Genomic DNA, 24,321 nt, shown 5'->3' on the forward strand with positions numbered 1-24,321 from the left:
ATAAATTAACCGTTGGGAGTGTCTCATTTGGTGTGAAGAGGGCATCCTCCACCTGACAGACACACCAAACAGTTATGTCTTCAATCGAAAACGATGAAACTTTTTATGTTTTATTTAACTCAGCCCATGCATTGTTCCATATGTATATGTCTCGTGATCCATCGCTTTGCTGTCCCCAATACTCCTTTTTGTCATTATTAATTATATCTCTAATTAATTATTCTATCATTATCGTTGATTCAGTATTAACTCGATTGACATGGACATTGTTGTCAATACAGAAGAACGTAAATTCGAGTACGCTGAAACACATTATTCTCTTATTTAAGAGTTAAGGAAAAATTATAGGTAATTTTAAATATTGTATATAAAAAAAAAAGAGAACAAATATGATAAAAATATATAATGAGATTAATAGTCAACCTATCATATCACGAATTTTGAAATTAGTTAAATATATCAAAGTCTTACCATAAATATCGACAAATGTTAGTACAACGGTAAAATATATTACACATTCGAGTTCAAATATTGAAGATGATATTGTTTGAATAGATAGTCATATTCCCCAAAAGAGTATTATCTATGGACTATAAAACAAACATCGATTTAAGGTTGAAACGTCACATCTCAATATAGATACGTATCAATAAGGATTTAATTATGAATTTCATCTTTTGAGAAATCAGCGTCTTTAATTTAAATTGTCAAAATTTGACTCTCTTATGAAAATCGAAAAGTTAGTTCAATCGTATTATATTGTTAAACAGTATCATTTTTTGAAAATCGACAATTCAACAATTTATTTACTAGAAATCAGCAAAATAATTTATCAAATTATATATAACAAAATGGCAAATCAGCAGTCCATGTTCATGTCTTACCAATAACTAGACTAACTTGAGGACTAAATTCCAATAAATTAAAATAGAGGGACTAACATATCAATTTGTATAAAGTAAAAGAATGGAATTCACATTCCCCCCACCCTCTCTCTTGCAATAAATCAAGAACTTGAAGCATGAAAACCAACTGTTCTTTAGGAAATTGCTCTGTTTTTCTCTTCTATCAGATATTTCGAAGCCATTAGTTATCCTTCATTGCTATCCAAACAAAAAAGAAAAATGAAAGGAATGAATATATTGTGTGCATCCCAAGCTTCAACAGCCATATGTTTAAGCATAGACCAAGTCTCAGCCACCGCCAGTGGCCAAAACCCCACCACCGCCAAAAGATTCACCAAAACCCTGCCTTGCGCCGCTCACCCGCCGCCAATCAATCCTTTGCCTTATCATTTGCTTAAGAACCATGAGAAATGGTGTTCAAATAATACAGTTTCAGTTTCAGCTAATGATTTGAAGAAGAAGAAGAGTTCATTGAAGGCAATGGATATTATTACAAGGAAAAGCATTTCTTCTAACATTAAAGATGCTGCTGCAGATGCGGGTAATAACAAGATTCTGTCTATAAAACAAGATCAACCCATTGTTTCAAAACCCTCTGTACACCAGGTTTCCCTCCTCTCCTTCATTTTACATTTAGTTCGGGTTTAGATCGCTTCATTTTGGGTTTATGTCGTTTTTTTTATTAAAGATAATTCGAGGGTAAAGTAGCATGGAGTCCAGAGGTGCAGGTGGTGAGTTTGTTTCCGGTATAAGTATAACAGGAATATATTTTATGTTTATTTAAGTTCGGATCAGCTTGAAATATTAGTTTAAAATTTTATCTAAAATTATCTATATTTGTAAAAGGTTAACTTAAATTTATTTTAGTCTCACTCATTTTAATTTTTTAAAATTTTAAAATATTTTATTTTATTTTATTTTTTTATTTATTGAATTTTTTTATTTTAATGTTTACTTATGTTCTAAAAAAAATTTATAATATAAAGTATTATAAACTTAAAATGGATTGGGTTGGGCTTGAAACATGCCTAATTTTTTGTTCAAACTCTTCTAGATTTCGAATGGGCCTTCAGGCTTGGAAGGGTAGCTCGACTCATAAATAAGTCTACGTAGTATTTCATTTCACTAGAAATTAGATTGTATTTTGCTTTCTCTACTTAAAGGAATGGACAAATTAGAGATTAAAGATTAACTTGATCCTTTTGTAAAAATTATATTTATTTTATTGTTAAAAACTGATCTTTATATATTAACATGACATATACGTGGCACACCACTTCTATTTTAATAATACAAATGAATAAAATTTTTCACGAAAGGATCAATTTATTTTTTGATCTAATGTATAGAGACTAATATATTTATCGTCTATTTTAATAATACAAATGAATAAAATTTTTCACGAAAGGATCAATTTATTTTTGATCTAATGTATAGAGACTAATATATTTATTATTTTAGATGGGTTATCTCATATGATTTAAATCTTTGACAATTTTTATTTAATTTAGTTTTAATTTAAATTATTTTAGATTTAAATTATAAATCAAATCGATAATCAAATCGAATTATATTAAATTTAAATTTAAATTAATTGAAATAACTTTCTTTTCTTTTTCCTTTTTTAAATTAAAAAAAATGGTTTCAGGTTTTGGTTCTAAAGGTGTCATTACACTGCAAAGGTTGTGAAGGAAAAGTGAGGAAACATTTGTCCAAAATGAAAGGTATGTATGATTTACTTCACTTCATAGCTATGCAATAAAAATTATTACAATAAATTTTAATTTAATAATTAAATTTACATTTTAAGTATAAAATTAGAATAATTTAATTTTTAAAATTAAAAATAAAATATAATAAATTGAAAATTATTTTAATATTTTTGTGTTTGGTTTTCATAATCTGGGTACCTTAACCAAGAACATAAACCCTTTGTTGTAATGATTTGATTAGGTGTGACATCCTTTAACATAGATTTTGAAGCAAAGAAGGTGACAATTGTTGGAGAGGTGACACCATTACAAGTCTTGGCCAGTGTTTCAAAGGTTAAGTCTGCTCAATTTTGGACATCTGACATTTCTGCTGCTCCTACAACCAAGAATTGATGACAAGATTAGCAATGTTACTCCTTTTTTCTACTTTGAAGAAGAAAATCCAATGAAATTGTAGTTTGTACATTGAATTTGGCATTGTTACTTCAACATTTTTTTACAAGTATTGAGAGTAGAATTGTATTTTATATCGATTGAGTCTTAATTTGATTAGTACAGACATTATTGCCAATGCAATAGAATGTGAATTCGTGTGTGCTAAAATACATTATCCTCCTATTTTTTGTTGAGAGGGGTTATGGGTAATTTTAACCATTGCGTCAAAAAGAGCAGATATAATCAAAACTTATAACGAGATTGTTTTTAAAAAAATACAAATGGCATAACTAGAGAGTTACACGTGGCATACCACGTGTATTTTATGCCAACATACAAAGACCAATTTTTAACAATAGAAATGAATAAATTTTTTAATAAAATGACCAATTTACTTTTTAATATAACGTATATAAACTAATTTGTTCATTTTTTTACTGGAGGGAGCAAAATGCAATTTGATTCCTAGTACGATGGTTTCCATGGTACTTTTACCTTATAACTAAAATTATGGTTAAATATGTATTAAATATAAATATCGAATATAATCTAGATACCATAGGACTCTAGGGCGTAAAAGTATCATGGATGTCTTTGTACTAGGAGTCTGATTATATTTTTTCTTTTAAAGAATAAATTGACCAATTTTATTAAAAAAATTATCTATTTGTACTGTTAAAAACTGATGTTGGAATAACCAAACAACGACACATGGTATGCCATGTGTACCTCATAATGATATGTAAAAAGTAGTTTTTAATAGTAAAAATTGATCAAATTTTTAACAGAATGACCAGTTTGTTCTTTGATCTAATATACATAAACTAATTTACCTATTTTTTTAGTAAAAAAAGCAAAATATAATTTAACTCCTAATATAAGGAATGACTTTACGGCATTTTATTGGTACATGTTTCATTATTCCTAGTAGTTTCATAGTGGGAAAATAAGAAAATCTTTGTGCCACATTATCATATGAATCAAAACCTGGAAAAAAGGATTCCAGTACTAAATTGAAAAAATTACCAAATTTATGGACCAAATGATATTAGATATTGATACCTTCTTGATAATTCTTGCTGGTGTAAAGATTTAGAACTTATTTATACATTCATAAAATGATAATATTTCAATCACTTTTGTATAAAGCTCAACTTTCTAAACCCAAACTACTGCCTCACCTACTAGTTCATCAACCAACAATCTCTCGATTTCCTTACCGATTACATCGATATCGTCCCTCAAGTTCGACCATTCACATACCTCGGTATCCATGTCCGGTTTCTTGTTTTCACTTACCAGTGATTTGTGCAAGCTATCTTCGAGCTCTAGTATGTTCCACTTCGGAATAATTTTTCTTACAGGCTTCTTTATCCATGGGAATTGATCTGTATATTGTTGATGGATCTCGAGTAGCTTCAAATTGATCCTATCGAACATCAGCCTCCTTTCGGCCCTTGACCAAGAATTCAGATTATGGTATTTTTTCTCGAGTTCTTCGAATACTGTTGGATTCACCGGACATTCTGGAGAATGCCATGTTGCTAAGAAGGTATCGAGGTCAGCTCCATTGATTCCGGAATCAACCAAGACATCAACTATGTATACAGACTCCAAATTCTTTTCAGCCGTTGCTAACTGAATAGATACTCGATCACCATCATCGTCGCTTGAAAGAAGCATCGTTCCTTCTTCATATGCCTCAGTTTCGAGTTTTAATAGTTGCAGTTGCATACGAAGGCCTAATAAAACATACGTAAAAGATAGGATCACAAGTAAACACGAGATAGACACGGAATGAACAAGAGTTGTGAATTACCATGGAGGTCAGCACTAATGCTTTCAAAGCATTCAGAACCGGATGATAAATCATCGGCGAAAGGAGCTTCAATGACTGAAATCGGACTCGGTTGACCTCCCTCCTTAGAGCCTGCTTGAGATCCTAGTTCTGATACAGATGGTTCCTGCATTTATTAAACCGAGTATTAGAATGTGTGTATTTGGAAACAGACGAACTAAAACATCATTCGAATGAAAAATGAATACCTTGGGCTCCAAGTTACATACATCACCACTAGAAACATCAGCATTCACTGAAGGAGGAGCAGATAATTCCGTGTCCGAAGGCTTTTTCGGATCATTAACTTCCAATGTGTTCTCAAGAACAGAACTGGAATCCATCGCAATGCTAGCAGATTCTCCGGACGATTGATGTGGGGTGATAACAAAATCCGGAGAAGTGTCGCTATTTTCCTTGATACTACTGGAACTACTACTCGAAAATCTAGATTTATTACCACGGGATCGTTGGTTACTGGTAACCAAAGAAGTTTCCCTTGGATTAAAATTGCCTTTTACTGCTTTTGGGATCACATACTTGTCTCTACGTAGACTTCCATGTCGAGTACCTATTCTAGGACTTCCAAAGTCAGTAGAAGAAGCCGGAACAGATCGTGATCTTGAAAGATTACCGAGACATCCATCTTTCCAACCGTCCCTACTGCTAATCCCTAAAGGTTCGTTCCACACTGCTGGCCGAGAACTATCACAGATCTCACTGCATCCTTCTCCAACAACCGAGCTACTCGAATTAGCTGAGCTCGTTTCCCTATCAGAGATAGCAAGCATTTCACCGAGTGTACTACCCCGACTAACCATTTGCACCTCTTGAGACCCATGTGTTAATTTCCACCTCTCAGATAATCGCTTCTTAGCCTCTCTACTAACCGATGATTCACTAGAACGGGATGATAGCCTCCTATGTTGTTTATCCCTGTAGGATGTTGTTACATCGGAATCGTTTGTAGATTCAGAACCGGATGCATCACATGAACTCTCATCCCCTGCATATCCTCGAAACTTAGAAGTTGAAATTTTCATCGAGCCATCGTTAAAGCTATTTTTTATTTGCCGAGTAATCTCCTTCGCCATTTCCCTCGATTCCCTAGAATTATGCCTTGAAAACCCGATATCTTGTTGAACCTTTTTCTTGCGCCATATTTCTGTCTCCCTACTCTCAATACCTGAAATTTCAAGGTGTTCGATGCCTTCAGATGGAAAATTATGAGAATAACAAGGTGATGAAGCATTTCTAGTAGAATTCCGTGATTTCCCGAGATTTGGTTTCAATACAACAATTCTTGTCGGTAGAATAGTTGGCTCGTTTTTTTCGTCTAATTGAAACATAGGTGACTCAGGACGATTAGGAGCTGTGTATTTCCCATACAAGTGATGACCTTGAGGAGATTTACTACGGTGCTTCGATTGACCATCGTCATTGTTTAGAGTGCGTGATGACTTCATGACCGATATTCGACCACAATGAGACTCCGATGGCACACCTTGCAGATCATGCAAATGCTTAGCAAATAATGAATCCGGTTGCTCGAGGAATTTCAACAAAAGATCCGTGTTGGAATTTAACACCGCGAGTGTATCATCAAATTCCTCAGAATCCCGAAGCTTTTCATCGGTCGAAAACCGTTTAGCCTCCATAAACTTCTGTTGAATAAAAGCAACCTCAGCATCAGATAGCTTTGAGTTTACAGTCCCCAGCGAAGAATAACCACCGCCGCTCCTCTCCATTTTCGATACTTCAAAAACATCTTTAAACTCCGGTTCCTCTTTCAAGTTTCTCCTAGAAGATCGCCGGTTATAAAATCCGGCACCCTCAGCTCGTTTTTGTTCAGGTGGTAATCCATCAAGCCCCATCAATCTAGCTATAACGCTCGAAGACCGTCTTCGAGATTCGATTTCTTTCGACATTTCTCGTGCTAACAACTTCTTCATCGGGATCCCACTTGATTGTTTTGAAGATCTCAAACCCAACTCAAACATTAACTATAAAAAAACATAAACATAATTGGCATTCACATGACTATTCAATAGTATCTAAAGCTAAAATGAGTATTAATTCTAATCATATAGTAAAAAAATCATCACCTGATCTTGGTCTTTACTATTACTAATGGAGGTAGCAGAATCAGATGTCAAATTTGGAAATTTTCTCTGTTTTTGAACCTGTTTGTTTCCTGAGAAAGAAAAATTCCTATAAAAGTATTAGGATAAGCTGTTCCATGAGTAAAGAAAAGGTTAAGGCTTTAAAACTATTTTAGAAGCTAAGCTTTTAAAAGCCATGAAATCATATAGTAAAAAATGCATGCTAGATAGAGAAATGATTAAAATAATTAAGATAAATTTTCAAGGATAAGTGTCAGCAAAAAAAATATATAGCATTATTGAAAGCTTTAACATTTAACTGGTGAGAAACTAAAGAAGAAAAAACAAGAACAAATGCGGGAAAATGTTGTGTTTGGTAACTAAGAAAATGCAGGAAAGTAGGATTAAGACCCAGAAAATTTTTGAACTTACTAAATTCACCAGAATAAAAGAGGAAAAAAAATGGAATCTTGATATAATAAAGGAACGAAAATTTTAAAAAAGAAAAAGAAGAAGAAAAAAACTTTGATATAATAAAGGAACGAAAATTTTTAAAAAGAAAAAGAAGAAGAAAAAAACTTTCTTTTGCCTCGGATTCCCCAAAACCAAGCAAAAATATCACTTCAAAATAAATTTAAAAAATTAAAAAAGAGAAAAGCGAACCTCTTGTTGAAGAAAGTTGAAAATGAGTGAAGTTTAGATCATCAGAGAAGCTCGAAATCTTAGGCCTTCGATGCCCAAATGGCTCCATTTTTCACTCATTTAACTCTAAACCCAGAAAAAAAAACCAGAAATCTAAAACGGAAATTTAGAGGGAAAATCACGAATCACGAATTTTGAAAGAAAGTAGAAGAAAAATTTTGATTGTTTTTAGAAAAAAGGGTAAGTGGAAAGAAATGTTAGCAGAGAGGTGAAAACGGAGAGCGTGAGAACGGCGGCAATAAAGAAGGGTCCGTTGAAGAAAGTTGAAAGCTTTTTTTTTTTTTCTCTTTTGAACATTCAAATGCTGAAAGAGAAACAGAGACAGAGAGAGAGAGAGAGAGAGAGGGGTTAAGGCAAGGGGGGGGGGGGTGACCCTGCGCGGGCAAGTGGAGATCCCCATGCCCTTGTCTTGTCCCTACCTTAACTAATTTGTCTACGTGTCTTTTTTTTCTCTTTGATGGATAAATTATTTTCTATCTTAACTAAAATAATAATAATAATATAATTTTTAGTCTTTGAATTTTATAATTAGGTCTATGTTCGTATCTGTATTTTACGGTTTATTTTTGTCTTTGAACTTGAAAATTAGATCAATTTTGATACTTAAATTTAGATTCTGTCAATATTTGATAATGTTACTGTTCTAGAATTGATCGATATAACAATTTTAACAAAGGGTTAAATCAATTTGACTCGAAAACTTATTGAAATTGGTAAAAATAAAATATCGAGACAAAAATCGATAGTTGATTAGGTTGAACTAATTTAATAAAATTTTATATTTTAAAAAATATATATTTTTATGAATTTTTAATACTTATTTAATTAGTATTGGTTTGACGATTGAATCAATTAAACTGATTGAATCGAGAATTGATGGTTTGATCTATTCAACCACTGGTCCAATTATTAAAACATTGAACGTGACACTATCAAATTATATCATATTATAATCTAAGGTAAAAAAAAATTGTAAAAGTATAAAACTTGTGCTTTTATAATAGTGTCAAAAAAGTCATTAGGTAAAGGGATCGATCCATTTATGAATTTTAGTTGCTCAAAAGTACTTTTAACTCGATTTAATTGAAGTTTTTTATACGAGAAAATTAAATTTAAAAAGTTTTTTAAAGATTTTTGGGAGTTAAAATTTATTTTTTTATTTTTATTTTCCAACATAAATTATTTATGGTATAATATGAAATTTTCATTTTAATTTTAACTATTATTTTATCAAAATATTTTTCTTTTATTAATCTCATTATAAGTTTTAACCATATCTGCTTCATTTTAACACAATGTCTAAAACTACTCATAGTCTCTCCTCAACCCATGAACAGGAGGATAATGCATTTCAGTACACTCGAACTCACATTTTCCTGCATTGACAACAATACTCATGTCAGTCGAATTAAAACTTAATTGACAAAAATTTATAATTTTTAGGTACAAAAACAAAACTGTATTTATTAATTTCTTTATTTGCTTTTGCTTAAGAGGTTAAACAACATTTGAGATAAGAAAAAAATTGGAAATGGCTATAACATTTGATAATTAATAATTATAATTTAATTGCAACTAACTAATTTAATAATAGATTAATTTATAGTGAATGAGATATGCATTAGGTAAATCAATAATTTTAAGGCAAAATCAAGTCCAAACAATGACAATTTTTAAAATTAAAAAAAATACTATTTACTAACATTATTAGAGGCTTAATTATCACTCCAAATCACCTTATTTGCAAGTAAACATGACTTTAGGCAACATTATTAAGGTAAATTAATTGATTTGAAAATAAGTTTGTCATTTCTTGCAAGCCAAATTAAATCTCTAAGGGTTAATAATTAATGTTTGGGTTAGTATTCGGTATATTTACAGTATATTTATTTTATTTCATAAACAGTTTTGAAAAACTGTCACGTGTTTATTTTTTAAATATTTTACTATATTTTTATAAAACACTCACCAACTCTTTGACTTTACTTGTGTAATTTAAAAGCTTCACGGATAATGATATTTTAGCAACACTTTTTAATTATATATATTAATATATGTTCTTTTTGACTTATAGCTCTTTTTAAGTACTCGAACCCACATCTTCTTATATTGACAATAATGTTTATTTTAATTGAATTAAGATTCAATCGGTAATTTTAATTGACATTTAAACTTTTATACGTTTTAATTTAATTTTAGATAAAAATATTGTTTCGATTAAGTTTTTTATTGATTTAATTGTCGGTTTTGACCTTAAATATTAGTTTTGAGCTAATGTGTATAATTTTTTTTTTAGTCAATTCATATACATTTAAAAAGCTAACCACATTATATCCAAGTGTTCTTTTTCAAGACATTTACAATTGACTCACTAACCGTTGACAGGAGCAAATCATTATACTCACACATCACAAATATGGTTGCCCTTATGGACGAGCGAATTTAAGGCAGCAGACAGATCCTTAGCTTCCCTAAAAATGAAAAATTTGTTATGCAACTCATTGAGAAATATTTAATTTATAAATTAATATATTGTTGAATAACACTTTGGTTCCAAAATAAAAATAAATTTTTTAAAAATAATATAATAATTTAATACATAATAAAATTATATTTTAACCTTTAAAAAATTTAATTTAATTTTGACTCTTCTTAAAAAATTTTAAATTCTCCATTACTCTTAAGATTAAATTATAAATTTTAAAAATTAAAATATAATTTTATCATTATAATATACTTACAATTTCATAATTTCTAAAGAGAATAAACTAAAATTTATCCAGTTTTAGGTCTGATGAAATGAAATGTATTGAAATTTAGTGATGATTTTAATATTTTATTCATATATAATCAAAAGAATCTTTCTTTTCTTGAGAAAATTGACTTCTCAACCTTGGGAATTACTCACATTTGTTGACATTTGGTGTGGTATGATTTTTTTTTTTTACATGCTGAAAAGACTGAATTTTGAGTTTTTCTATCACTAGGATGATTTTTTTAAAAATTTTTAGAATTAAAATTATATTAATAATTTTGTAAATGTTGAAGGCAAAAATTTATTAAATTATTTAAAATTTGAATTAAAATGATGAATTTTGTAAATTATAAATGCTAAATTTGTTGAATTATTTACAGTTAAGATTAAAGCAATCGAATGTGTAAACATTAAAGGGCTAAATTTGTTATTAGACTAATAAAAAAAAGTCCACATAGCTTACCATCACTCATCTAATGACAATTAACGGGAAAGCAACTAAATTATTTCATTTCAAAAAATTTAGTGACTAAAATGAAAAAAATTAATAATTAAGTGACCATTTTTATAGTTTATACTAAAATTTTAATTTAACCTTGCGTTTGTTAGTGAAACAATATGGAATGGTGGGATTAAATTGGTAAATTACTCATCTTGTAGTCTATACAAACAGTGGCGGAGCTAAAAATTTTATTTTAAGGAGTCGGAATTAAATTGTATATTTTTATAATAGTAAATGTGCAATTTCACCATTTAAATAGTCTATATCTTTATAATTATTAAAAATTAAATTAAAATTTTATCATTTTTAGAAAAGTCAAAATACAAATTTACCATTACTAATTTAAAATTTTATAAATTATAAAGAATTTAAATGAAAATTTTTTTATTTTAGGACAATCGAGTACCCTACCTGCCCCTAACTCCGCCAGTGTATATAAAGATTAAAATGAATTTAATAAAATTTTAGACAATGAAGATAGTGACTTGTGCCAAACAAAGTTTATGGGAATCTTTTAATTTTGAGTACTAATACACTAATAGTAAGTGCTAGTTTATAGCCTTTTCTTTTGAAAAGTGAATGGAGATGTAATTTTAAAAGTTTAGTTTAAAATTGATTAAAATATATCGTTAATTTCTGTATTTTGATCAAATTTATGATTTTTATATTTAAAATGACTTGTTTTATTGTTAAAAATAATAAAAAATATTTAAATTTAATTATGAAAATATATAAATAAAACATTAATAGGTAGGGGACCGGACTAGATCGGACCGGACCGGACCGGCTAGTAGCTAGGTAGCTTGGGGATTCATAGGGGAAATCTTTGGGGTTATGTTGTGTCTTGGTAGGTTCAGAAATTGACTCAAGCCTTTGAAGATTTATGTGTTTTGGGGACAATACATTGTCAATGGGATTTGTGCCTTTAATAGTAGTAATATACTATGGACAAAATGAAGGACCAAATAGACCCAAATTTCTATACATATATATGTACGTACACAAATTCAAAATATAGAGACACACCATTCAATTAGGCAGTCAGGTTGGGATAAATTCATTTTTTAATAATTTTTATTATTTTTGGATAATTTTGGGTTTAGTTTGTGTAATTTGAAATTGGACTAATTTCAAGTTCAAGCCGTTTAAATTCTTTTTTTTTTTTTTGTTAATAATTGAATCAAGTTGATTGGATTAGATTTTTAAGTTTCGAGTAATACTGACGTATCTAATGTATTCTATATTATGTATGTATTAATTTTTATCATAATTATATATTGAGTACCGAAATAAGTGTACAAATTTTATGAGATTATATTCATAGATATACGGTAAAAGTATTATGGAAGTCCTTATATTAAGAGTTGAGTTGTATTTTGCCCCTCTTCTAGAAAATGAGTAGATTAGTTTATTTATATTAGATTAAAAAGTAAACGGATCCGTCAGCCATATTAATTTTTAACAGTAAAAATAGATGTAATTTTTAATTTAAAAAAAACATTTTGATCTATTGAAAATATTTGATGATTTGGGTTTTGACATAAACTATATTGATAATCAAAGTTGATCAATTTGCATGATTTTCGGATCAGAAGAAACCCTCTTAGGGCATGTCAAAACCCAATCAAATCAGCTTCATCAATTATTAATTTCAAGATTGTAATTGAAGCAATGCTACAAAATAATATTAATATTAATAATAGAAAAAAAACAACATTTAATTATATTACGTTATTGTAATAGTTAGACATAAAATGATAAAATTCGAAGTCAACGGTTTTAATCGAAAGATTTTTTATGAATAATTGAAAACAGATAGAGAAGAGTTTCTTTTATTATTTTTTTTTTGGTTTAAAATAGGAGCATGGAGCAATTCCGATATTTGTTTGCCTCGTTTTTCTTTACTCTGATATTTAAAAATATTATAAACCCTATCAATGAGGTCTTGATATAACTGGCAAAAGTTGTTGGAGCTTCGAACATTAAATACTTGGATTCGAGTTTCATCATTCACAATTACAATCTGTGGGTTTTGTTCAGTTCTTTCTAAATTTGTTTGGAATGATGATGAATTTAACAATATTAGATGTCTGTCGATTGAGTCTTAGCTCAACTTACATCAACATTGTTACTAGTGCAGGAATATATAGGTTCGAATGCACTGAAGTGCATTATCCTCCTATTTAAAGTTCCGGAAGGGATTATGGGTAGTTCTATGCATTGTATAAAAAAGATAAGATATGATAAGAACTTATAATAAAATTAATGATAAAATAAAAACAATACTGGACTCCTACATATTTTCAGAAAAAAATATAAAATAACAATAATATTTTCATCTTTTTGGTATATTTCATCAAGGCATGATTAGCTGAGAAAAACCTTTATTTTAGTGTAAAAAGAAAAGGAAAAAAAAAAAAGAAAGAGCTAAAGCAAAAAAGAACAGCATAACAAGAAAAAATTATTGTTGTCCCCAATCTATATAATAAAGTTTTTTTTTTTTGTAATAAAAGGCAGCCAAATTACACTCTTTTTTGCCTTTTCCTTTTCTCATTCCATCACAATGATTTTTCTTTCCTTCTAGAAACACTTTTGATTTATTAAGGGATCCAAAGGTTGATTTTTTTGGATTAATTTATTATTTGGTACGTGAGTTTGATTTTAATCAGTTAAGTATCTAAATTTTTTTGGTTGTCTCGATTAAGTAGTTATGTTTTTTTTTTTACTAAAGCACACATGCCAAACATTCTTTGGTTCACATGATGATGTTTCGGTTTAAGTATCAAATTAAACATTGAAGATAAACTTAGATACTAAATTTGACATTAATCCTTTTTATTTCCTTCGTAGAAATTAGAGGTGGTATATGTGCCAAGTCTGGCCTGAAAAATGGGTATAACATTTTGTCCAAGCTCGGTCCGGATAAAAATGTTAAAACACAGGCTCTGCTCTGCCTGGCCGTATTAATATTTTATATAATTTTATTTAAAATATAATACATTAAAAATACTAAAAATATTAAAATAAATATTTTCCCATCAAATTAAAAATAAATTAGAAAAACTCTACTTAAATGTCTTAAAAATAATAACAAAATTAACAATAAAATAATAGTTATACAATATCCAAATAATAATAACAAAATAGTCACATAATAGTGAAATTGTACAAAATAATGAAAAAAACAACAAGAAAATAGTAACAAAACAGTAAACATAAAAAGCAATTTTCTTTTTTTGTATATTTGGGCCAGGTCAAGCTCAGGCAAAAAAACTTTACTTGAGACCTGACCCGTTTTAAACTAGTATTATTTTTGTCTAAACTCATTTTTCAAGCTTATACCTTTAATCAAATTCTCTTACTTTTCAGGTAGACTGAGATGCTTGGCTATGGATAGGTGTAGTAAAAACATATGAATCAAAGAAGGTTTTGCTTTAAGAGCCCCCCACCACTCACAAAACAACAAAGTTCCCATGAATTCTAATGTATGATTTTTTTTTTCCAACATTTTGTTGTCTGGTTTTTGTTCTGTTTTGTTTTTTTAACTGTCTTGTAATGATCATAATGTGCATGTCTTTTCTTCCTGCCAAGGTGAATTTGGTTATTTGTTTGATTATGTTATAGCGTCATTGATAGCCATGGAAATGATCTAAGAGAAGCTTCAACAATTTTGCTTGTTAAAGATGGGAAAAAAAAGAGGAAAAATTAAAGATAAAGATAAAGATAAAAGAGAAAGGGTTTGACTGAAGAGCATTGGATTTGGAAGGGTAATCAAGTAATAATCAACAATAATTAAGGCTTTTGAATACCTATAATTGTCTACTAACCTTTTGCAAAGACAAAATTAGCTTAATCAAGAAGACAAATGCCACACATTCATTGGCCTATCAACCTTGATATTAAGAACCCTAATCTTTGATTATATCAACTTAGCCTTACAACACTTGAAAAGTAGTCAAATTATGCATTATGACAAATTTAGCCATTAATATTCAACGATTCAAAAAAAAAATTGAATTTTATCATCAACTTCTCAAAAAGAGTTGAATTGTTGTTTTTTAACGGAAATACTAACTAAAATGCTAAAATTTTAAACATGACAATCTATGTATACTTAGTATTAGTTTTTTTTTTTTTAATTTTTAAATTATTTATTGACATGATATACAAGACATGGTTTCATGTTATCATGGAATACATGTGGAACTTCGCGTCAACATCGTTAAGAACAGTGATTTAACTCGTTAATTGATCAAATTTAGGTCCAAAACTAAAGAACTAAACAGGCTAAATTTATCATTATACCTGATATTATATTCAATTTAATTAATTTGTGTACATGGAACTTGGCCTTTTTTTGGTTGAAATTGGAGACTGACCTAACAAGCTGAAGAAAAATAGACCAGTCTTTGAAGGTATAAGCTACGAATGGAAAGTTGTGGATATAAGACAATGATACACAAGTCAAATACAAGCCAAAAAACATGTATGTTCTGTCCCAATCATTAATTTTTACCGTGTTGTTGTGGCATTACATGATTGACTTCCCATCTTATTTCAAGTTACTTTGTCACTTTCAATTTTTGTTTTCTTGGTTTTAAAGCATTTTACCCTTTTCTTTATATAGATTCAGCATTGGATTTTAAGATTTTTTAAAAAAAGGGAATGGAAACTAGATTGCATTGACACTAAAGGTAGGCAAAGTTTAGATTATTGTGTGGTTCAATGTCGTGTTCTTGTTAGTCATTCAAAATTATTGGTTAAAAAAACAACACCCAAAACTATTAAAGTCATGTAGGGCCATGCTAGACCTATTTATGAATCGAGTCTGGCCTATTGTGTAGGCTGGTAGTCACTTGAATAGGCCTAGCTCAAACTAAAAGGGATTTGAATAATCTGGATTAAGAGTGGGTGAGTGTGATCTCGAATAAAATTAAAATTAACCCTGAATTTGAATAGCATAAATAACAACATAAAATGAGCAAGGAGAGGAAAGATTTGTACAAGACAAGGCCAGTTTCAGAAATTTGTCGTATGATCGGATAGGAGAGGAAAGATTTGTACAAGACAGGGCCAGTTTCAGAAATTTGTCGTATGATCAGATAAGTCTGACATGTCACAGATTTTTGTCTCAAAAGCAAAAGAACAGATGCAAATGCTTCTGTATAAGACCCGCAAATAGTACCATCATGTGCAACTGTTTTAACACCTACTCTGTAAACACTTCACACACTTGTACGTAGGTGTGTGTGTATGTATGTATGTATGTATGCTTGTAGCTGGGAACAAGCAAAGGAAAGCTTAATAGAACAAGGCAGATGAACTGAAGTATGAATACAAATCCACCATGCACACCATGGAAATAGCAAAAATTTTCATCTTCAAACTGAAGTTAGTTTCGTTTTCTAATACATTGGTGCTGTCAGGTTTGTTGTTCACTTCGGTAATATTCTTCTTCGAGACTGCCTGCAGGGGCTATCGAATGTTTGTTTTGATGTTAGCAGCAACACCGAATTTGAAACCGAATTACCAAAGGTTCGAATAATTCAGTACTTGATCTCATATTCTGCTGAATCTCCCAAGTCTAGTTTATCCCATCGATCGTTCTCAATATATGTTAGTGTCCAAATGGCACCAATTAGATGGAAAACTCCATTAAAATGCTTAGAGCTTCACAGTCCAATGAATGCTGTATACAAATCTTCAAGACTCTATAGATATCATCTATCTGGCAATGTTTGCAATCCTTATTGAGGAAAACATGAACTTCGTTTCTTATTTCGATCCAACTACAACCCGGAATTCTCTTCATTTGTTTCTCTTTTATCTCTTTCCTCACCGTCGATGCAATTTCCCATCTGCCCGCGGCAGCATACGCATTAGACAGCATTATATATGACGAAACATCCTCCGGGTCCAATGCCATGATTTTTCTTGCTGCAAATTCCCCGAGTTTCACATTCGAGTGAATCTGACAGCCACCGAGTAGTGCTTTCCAAAAACCAATACCTGGTTCAAAAGGCAACCGGTGAATAAACTCTTCAGCTTCCTTGAACCGCCCAGACCGAGCAAGCATATCCACCATACAAGCATAATGCTCTGGTTTAAGCAAGTTAGGTTCTTTATGTCTTACCTTATTGAAATATGAATAGCCCTCAGTAACAAGACCGGCATGACTACAAGCCCATAATATACCAAGAATTGTAACATCATTAGGCTTTAAACCACTTACAATCATCTGTTCAAATAACTCGATAGCTTCGATTCCTCTTCCGTTTTGAGCATAACCACATACTAAAGCATTCCAAGAAACAACATTCCGTCCTCGAAGTTTATCGAAAACCAAGAGACTATCTTCCATGTTTCCACATTTAGCATAAAAACTAATAAGAGCATTGCCAATAAACACATTAAGCTTATCACCTAAACACTTAAAAACATAACCATGCAAGCTTCTGCCTTTACCAATAGCACCTATATTAGCAGCTGCTATAATAACACCGGAGAAAGTAGATTCATTAGGCATTACCCTTTCTCTTAACATCTCAATGAAAATATTTACAGCTTCTTCATTATAACCAGTTTGACTAAACCCAGAAATCATAGCATTCCAAGTCACAACATTTCTCTCAGGCATTTCTTCAAACAACCACAGAGCATCCTCAAATCTCTTATTTTTTATGTACCCAGATATCAAAGTTGTATAAGACACAACATTTGGTTGATGGGTATCTTCAAAAACCTTTCTTGCTTCCTCTATTGTACTTAACTTTGAATAAAGATCTAAACTTGCACTCCCCACAAAAACATTAGAATTTTGACCACTTTTGATTGTACAGCCATGAAATTGTTTGCCAATGTTGAGGTCTTTTAACAAAGTGGAAGAGTGAATCACAGTCCCAAATGTGAATTCAGTGGGTCTAATATTGTTGAAAAGCATCCTGGTAAACAAATATATGGCTTCTTTATGAAGGTGTTGCTTAGAGAAGGTTCCTATTATGGAAGTGGCTGAGACTACATCTAAGTCAGACATTTCGTCGAATAACTTGCAAGCATCCGCAAACGAGGTTGATGAAAAGCAAAAGTGTGTATTGGCGACTTTTGGGACGATAAATAGAGGGTTATGAGCTTCATTGTTGAATATGGTTGCAGCAGCGGCTCGAGAGAATCTATAATTTGGATTCAATCGAAACATGGAGTGGGTTTTCTATGTACAATTTTTTATAGCTAAATCAAGGCCCGTATAGTCAACTAAAGGGAAATATAAAAACTACTTGTTTGCTTGAAAAAAAATATTATTTTTATCATTTAACTTCAAAAGTTATAAATTTGTTACTGAATTATTTTTGAATTATTCGAAATTTCTCGTATAAATCAGTGAGCTGTTAAAATCGTTCTTACATGACTTTTTATGTTTGCATCAATTGTATCAATCAAAAGCTCTTCTTTCTCTTTTCTACTATAATTCAGCTTTTATTTCTTATATATAAAATAGCTTTGGTTGTCATGAATTGACAAATCAAAATTCAAACAATTTTTTTCGATATTTGATAGTAACTATTAAATTGACTTAGATATAAGTTATGTTCTTCTTTTCATCAATAGGTACTGAACTATCATATTGATCGTCTAATAGTTGCTTCGAATTCGCTAATCAAACTTTTTTTAAAAAATAACTACCAAATGACTTAAATAAAAAAGGTAAACTACATAAATAGTCATCTAATTATGTTTTTTTAGGGTCACCTATTTATGAAAAATTATAATATAATCATTCAATTATTAGTGATTTTCTTTTTTTATTACTAGACTATTCAGTTTGTCTTTTTTAGTCACCCAACTATCTTGAGTTTTTAGATGTTTTCGTTTGGTATTAAAAAAAAGATAAAATTAAATAATTAAGTGATCATTTTATAATATTTCATACCCACATAAATAATTCAATAAATCGTAAGATTTTTTAAAAAAAAAACTTTATAAATAAAGAAAAACCACACCATTCATAAATTATTCACCAAAAACTACCCTCATTTACATCACTTCTTATAGTTCAATGTTTGGGAATTAGAGATTTCATTAACAACAAGATTAAACGGCAATGGCGGAGAGTTTCGCCAATTAGGAAGCTCACCCATAATCATAAGCGTCTCCAACAATGGCGGAGTATCAATAACAGCTTCAAATAACCTCCCTTCACCGGCAACGGCCTTCCTTCAATAAGGGCATCAATTACATTTCCGATAGAATAACATTTTCTGAAGGGAATTCGACCACCGGAATTTTCAACCAATGAAGCTTTCAACGTTTTCCGACGAGTACAATCATCGGCCGTCAATGAAACGTCGTCGGAAGAATTGGTTTCGGATGAAAAGTTGGATGTTGGTAACAGTTTGTTGAGTAATTTCTTCAATTCGGAGATTTCCACCATTGATTGCTTCAATTGCTGTTTAGCTTCGTCTCTTTCATGGCAGGCTTGAAATAATAGCTGATATAATACATTGGTTATTTCTTGGTGTATCCCAATTTCACCTATAAATTCATCTCTTATTGATTGTACTTCGTTGTTGTAGTACAGTTGCTTTGATTTTAGTTCAAGCAATGCCTAAAATTAGTTGAAAATCAAGTTAGAATGTAACCCAATTGCTCGATTCGATTCGATTTTATTATCAATTAAAAATTAAATTAAATATAAAAATCAAATTAAATTCTATTGTTTTGAATTGATTCATTAATTTTTATTTAAATTAAATAAAATAAATAATAAAAATCGAATTAAACTCAACTCGAATCGATTTTTATTTTATTAATTTTTCGGCACTATTAAGAAACATTGATATATAACCTGCAAAATAACTATTAGATTCCTAGTGTATGGCTTGGATTATGAAAATACATACATAATAGTTCATTTCCATTTCTCATAATTACAAGAAGAAGCTATTTCATCACTTAAGAACTTAATTAAGAAAATATAAGCTAGGTTTTGCATATAGAAATAAATGGTTTTTTTTTAAGTCATAAAATTATTTATTTGTTAAAATCATTTGCAATAATAAAAAAATTTAGCCATAAATCGTTGATTGAGTCTTTAACTCAATTGGTATGATCATTATTGTCAATACAGAAGGATGTGAATTCAAATACGCTAAAGTGTATTATCTTCCTATTTATGAATTGAAGAGAATGCGTTAATTTTTCATTAATTACAATTGACATTAAACAAAATGAAAATCTTGGACTTCCTTAATTAGAGATTTTTATAAATAATAGTAGTGATTAAATCTCTTATTATTTCTAATTAGATAAAGGCACAAATTTATAACACCTTGTAAAATCAGAATCAATACTCTTTAACAGACATTTGATCCATAGTATAGAAAAGAATGATTCAATATAAAATATTGATATTCTAAAGATTTAATTAAAATATTTTAAAATTCCAACATACTGTGAAATTAACCTTTTTTATTTTAGAACAACAATTAAACATATATTCTGATACGCTCCACTTTGGAGCTAACACTTAAAGACTTTAATTCGAAATTTGAAAACTAATTTAAAATCTTAATCATAATTTGAGATATATGATGCAATAAATCCTTTGTACTTGAGAACAATGCTCCCAAAGTTGATCTTCATCTTAATCATAATTTGAGATATATGATGCAATTAATCCTTTGTACTTGGGAACAATGCTCCCAAAGTTGATCTTCACATTGAATTTGCTTTATCATGTATTCATGTAAAATCCCTTTATATATTACAAGATTGTATATGTACCCTTTTAAGAAATGTATACATGTCATAATGGTAAGATATAAATCGGCTAGCATATGATTAAAAGTACCGTAGTAACCCTTATATTGGGAGTTAAATTATATTTTGTTCCATCTACTCAAAAGATAAAGCAAATTAATCTTAGTGCATTAATTCAAAGAGTATATTGATCTTTTCTATTTAAGATTTTATTCATTTGTACCGTTAAAAATTAATGTAAGTAACAAAATAACTAGATAATGATACATGGCATGCAGGGACCTATTTTTAATAACAAAAATGGATAATTTAATTTAACGTACAAGGACTAATTTGCCTCTTCTTTTTTGAGTAAATAAGACAATGCAATCCTACTCCTAATACATACGCCTCCATGGTACTGTTACTGCTACCAAACACACGTTATTTAGGTGATAAAAATAATCTAATATAATCAAACATTTCACACAAAGGAGTTAGCAGATTGTAAAAATAATGATAAGCAAAGAAGTGAATACAAACACAAACAATATATATAAGTTGTAACAAAATTAGTTTTTTTTCTTTTTTAAGACCAAAACAGCTACTGCAGTAATAGAGAATGTACCCTTCAAATCTCATCCCATCCTCGAAATAGTTCGTTCAACCGCAGCAAGCTGATTTTTGAGCGGGCGCTGCACCTCCTGCTGCTTGGTCGCCTTGGTTAATTTTGATCGTCTGTGGCTGTTGGAAGGGAAAAAAATATTGTCAGTGATAAATGAGTTTGAATAATTAATATGTTCGTGTTTAAAGAAACCATACCTCAGACTTTGAGTCGGTATCGGCAAGTCTTTGTTTAATGTCCCTGGCTATTGAAAAGAAAACCTCCTCAACGTTTAAGTTTGTTTTTGCACTCTGCATGATGACAAGATTGAGCATATACAAAAGACCAACTAATCGTATCAGAAAAAATAAAATAAAAGACCCGTAGTGAAAATTACATACAGTTTCAAAGAACTTGATGCCGTATTCATCGGCAAGAGCTTGGCCCTTTGAGGTAGGGACAGCCTGAAAAAGAAGTTGCAAAATCAACTTGACTTGAAAAATATCTATGGGAAAACGAAAAACGGAGGGATAGCTGCAAATGCATTGAAAGAAAGGAAAACGTATGTGCAAATATGGAAGAGGGAAAAAGAGAAACGGACCCTTTTGCTTTCGTCCATATCAGCCTTATTACCCACCAGAATTTTGTTGACATTGTCCGAAGCATGCTGTTCAATATTACGAATCCAGTTTCTAATGTCTAAGCAAAAAAGGATAAAATTTAGTGGAAAAGAAGGGTATTTCAAGTTTCCAAATTACAGGAAAGTGAAAAGATTCAAAATCAAGGAAAATTAACAGGAAACGGTAGAAATGGCTAAAAAAATTCAAAGGTAGATAAGATCAAACAGCATATGTAAGAAAATACAAAATAAAAACGATTAAAAAGTTCAGTAATTACTATTGAAAGATGACTCATCAGTCACATCATAGACGAGCAAAATGCCCATGGCTCCACGGTAGTAAGCTGCACAAATAGAAAACATTACTTAATTCATCTGTCAACCAGACAAGACTCTAGAAGACAATAGAAAGAATTGAATTTGTAATCTTATTTCCAAGTTTTGTAATAAAACTCGGGTGTAAGACGTTATGCAGGTTTGAAAGAATTAAAGACAAACCGTGGAAGCATACAAACTCCTAATTTCCAAACAGACTGAAAAAGCAACAGAAACAGAAAGGAGAGCAACAATGAACTAGAGATGTTAAATTTGACAATATCAGAGTGAGAGCAAACAAAAGCTCACATCATGCAATGACACTCACAATTAACAAACTCGGATAAATCAATGCCCAAGTCATGCTATCAAAATTATTATAAACCAAACTGATAGTAATTCTGATTGGATTCATTTCTAAACAATGACACCTTCAGAGCCAAAAACAAACCAGTTGTAATAGTCCGAAACCGCTCTTGCCCAGCAGTATCCCAAATTTGGAGTTTGATTCTTTTTCCATCAAGCTCTATAGTCCTAATCTTAAAGTCGATTCTGCCAAAGCAACACATCATTATTAACCCACATACCCTTTGTAACAAAATCAATAATAATAAGATCACTGTACTGCAATTAGGAAAACACCTACCCAATGGTTGTGATAAAACTTGTAGTAAATGAGCCATCCGAAAAACGCAAAAGAAGGCAACTCTTACCCACACCTGCCCAACAACGCAATAACAAGGTAAACATACATTTTTGTTACACAAAGTCAAAAGAACATGCAGAATATCAAGAAAAGATATCATGTAAATTAATACAACATCAACTATTAATTCCTAATTACAGGCAAGTATACAGCTATTTGCAGCAGACATCCCATGAATTAAGAAACAGTTCCTTCATGCAAATGTACATTCTATGCCTCCACGATGTTAATCATCAGTAACACTAATAGAGACCGAGGATATTCACATGGCAATGAGCTATGTTAAAACATAGAAATTAATAGATGTGACCTAAAATATATAACAAACAATGCTCACTAGCATATATTCACCATGAAAACACTAAATAGAACCTATTTTTTTCAAAAGAAAATGCAGAATATCAAGAAAGCTCATGTAAATGAATACATCATCAGTCATTAATCCCCAATCGAGACAGAGGATATTTACATGGCAATGAGCTATATTAAAACATAGAAATCAATAGATACAACCTATATATGATGAACAAAGCTCACTGCCATAGTTCCACCATAAAAATAAAAAATAAAAAAACACAAATAGGCCTTTCTTTTTACCGAATCAATCTCGCTTAACGCAATTGAGTTAATACATGAACCTAAAGCGAAGCTTAATCTAAGGTAATGATCCTGAAATCAAACCACGGTTTCACATCTAGGTTTTCTACATTACGAAAAAAAATCAAATCCTATCAAAGAGCGCTGACATTTCTCAAAAACGATGTAGATTAACTACTAGATCGCATTTCAAATCAATATTCATATATAAAGAGATTTTAAATTTTAAAAAAAATTACCGCTGTCGCCGATCAAAAGGAGCTTTATGAGATAGTCGTAATCGGCTCGAGCTCTTGCAGGTGGAGCAGCCATGGAAAAATAGAAGAAATTTATTGAAAACAGCCAAAAAACAAGGAAGAACAAATAAACCCTAGAAAAAAAAATCGTCGTCAAAAATCAATGTAAAAATAAAATAAAATAATGGAAATAAAATGTATTTTTAATTTTATTTTGGTAAATTGAAAAAGAAAAGCAATACCGGCGAAGGAAGAGTTGAGATCTGGTGAAATGAGATGTGAAGCGTCTCCGGTACGACACAAACGGTCGGCCGTTGAATTTTTTTGTTCTTCTGTGAGAAAGAGAAGAAAAGAAATATTGAAAAGAGAGTAATGTTTGAAGAAATAAGTTGCTCGGAATCAAATCCTAACCGTTGGATTAATTTTTGGTGTTAAGATCTGTGTGGACGTAAGGTGGACGGAAACGGTTTTTCTTATCTTTCAGGGTTTATTACATGCGATGTCCTTCAGGTATGGCCTAAATTTTAAATTAGACTCTATACTTCGTAATGTTCTGGTG

The 24,321-nt window shown here is 30.5% G+C and overlaps 4 protein-coding genes across 5 annotated transcripts; 1 reads left to right on the top strand and 3 right to left on the bottom strand.

The window, feature by feature from the left end:
• Positions 1 to 986: 986 nt before the first annotated feature.
• Positions 987 to 3,220, top strand: LOC108466708 (protein SODIUM POTASSIUM ROOT DEFECTIVE 2-like). Its single transcript, XM_017767082.2, has 3 exons — positions 987 to 1,511; positions 2,554 to 2,629; positions 2,859 to 3,220. Exons 1-3 carry the CDS (start codon positions 1,125 to 1,127, stop codon positions 3,008 to 3,010), a joined length of 615 nt encoding a protein of 204 aa, XP_017622571.1. The 5' UTR covers positions 987 to 1,124; the 3' UTR covers positions 3,011 to 3,220.
• An 862-nt stretch (positions 3,221 to 4,082) lies between these two features.
• On the bottom strand, positions 4,083 to 8,088 carry LOC108460683 (uncharacterized). 2 transcript variants are annotated; one of them, XM_017760275.2, is made up of 5 exons: positions 7,655 to 8,088; positions 6,995 to 7,083; positions 5,099 to 6,892; positions 4,872 to 5,016; positions 4,083 to 4,794 (listed from the first exon to the last, which is right to left on the bottom strand). In XM_017760275.2, exons 1-5 carry the CDS (start codon positions 7,740 to 7,742, stop codon positions 4,211 to 4,213), a joined length of 2,700 nt encoding a protein of 899 aa, XP_017615764.1. In that variant the 5' UTR covers positions 7,743 to 8,088; the 3' UTR covers positions 4,083 to 4,210. The 2 variants fall into 2 exon arrangements, with proteins under 2 accessions (XP_017615764.1, XP_052881170.1); XM_053025210.1 differs by having other exon boundaries at positions 6,995 to 7,100; positions 7,655 to 8,065.
• A 7,879-nt stretch (positions 8,089 to 15,967) lies between these two features.
• LOC108467254 (pentatricopeptide repeat-containing protein At5g42450, mitochondrial) lies at positions 15,968 to 18,337 on the bottom strand. The gene has a single exon (XM_017767846.2). It carries the CDS (start codon positions 18,143 to 18,145, stop codon positions 16,589 to 16,591), a length of 1,557 nt encoding a protein of 518 aa, XP_017623335.2. The 5' UTR covers positions 18,146 to 18,337; the 3' UTR covers positions 15,968 to 16,588.
• Positions 18,338 to 20,991: 2,654 nt separating this feature from the next.
• On the bottom strand, positions 20,992 to 24,189 carry LOC108467255 (ras-related protein RABE1c-like). Its single transcript, XM_017767847.2, has 9 exons — positions 24,005 to 24,189; positions 23,766 to 23,896; positions 22,870 to 22,942; positions 22,675 to 22,775; positions 22,187 to 22,252; positions 21,891 to 21,988; positions 21,691 to 21,753; positions 21,508 to 21,600; positions 20,992 to 21,429 (listed from the first exon to the last, which is right to left on the bottom strand). The coding sequence occupies exons 2-9, from the start codon at positions 23,836 to 23,838 to the stop codon at positions 21,349 to 21,351; spliced, it is 648 nt and encodes a 215-aa protein (XP_017623336.1). The 5' UTR covers positions 23,839 to 23,896; positions 24,005 to 24,189; the 3' UTR covers positions 20,992 to 21,348.
• Between the last annotated feature and the right edge of the window lie 132 nt (positions 24,190 to 24,321).

The sequence above is a fragment of the Gossypium arboreum genome, chromosome 2 (genome assembly GCF_025698485.1).
Source record: "Gossypium arboreum isolate Shixiya-1 chromosome 2, ASM2569848v2, whole genome shotgun sequence".
Classification (NCBI taxonomy): domain Eukaryota; kingdom Viridiplantae; phylum Streptophyta; class Magnoliopsida; order Malvales; family Malvaceae; genus Gossypium; species Gossypium arboreum.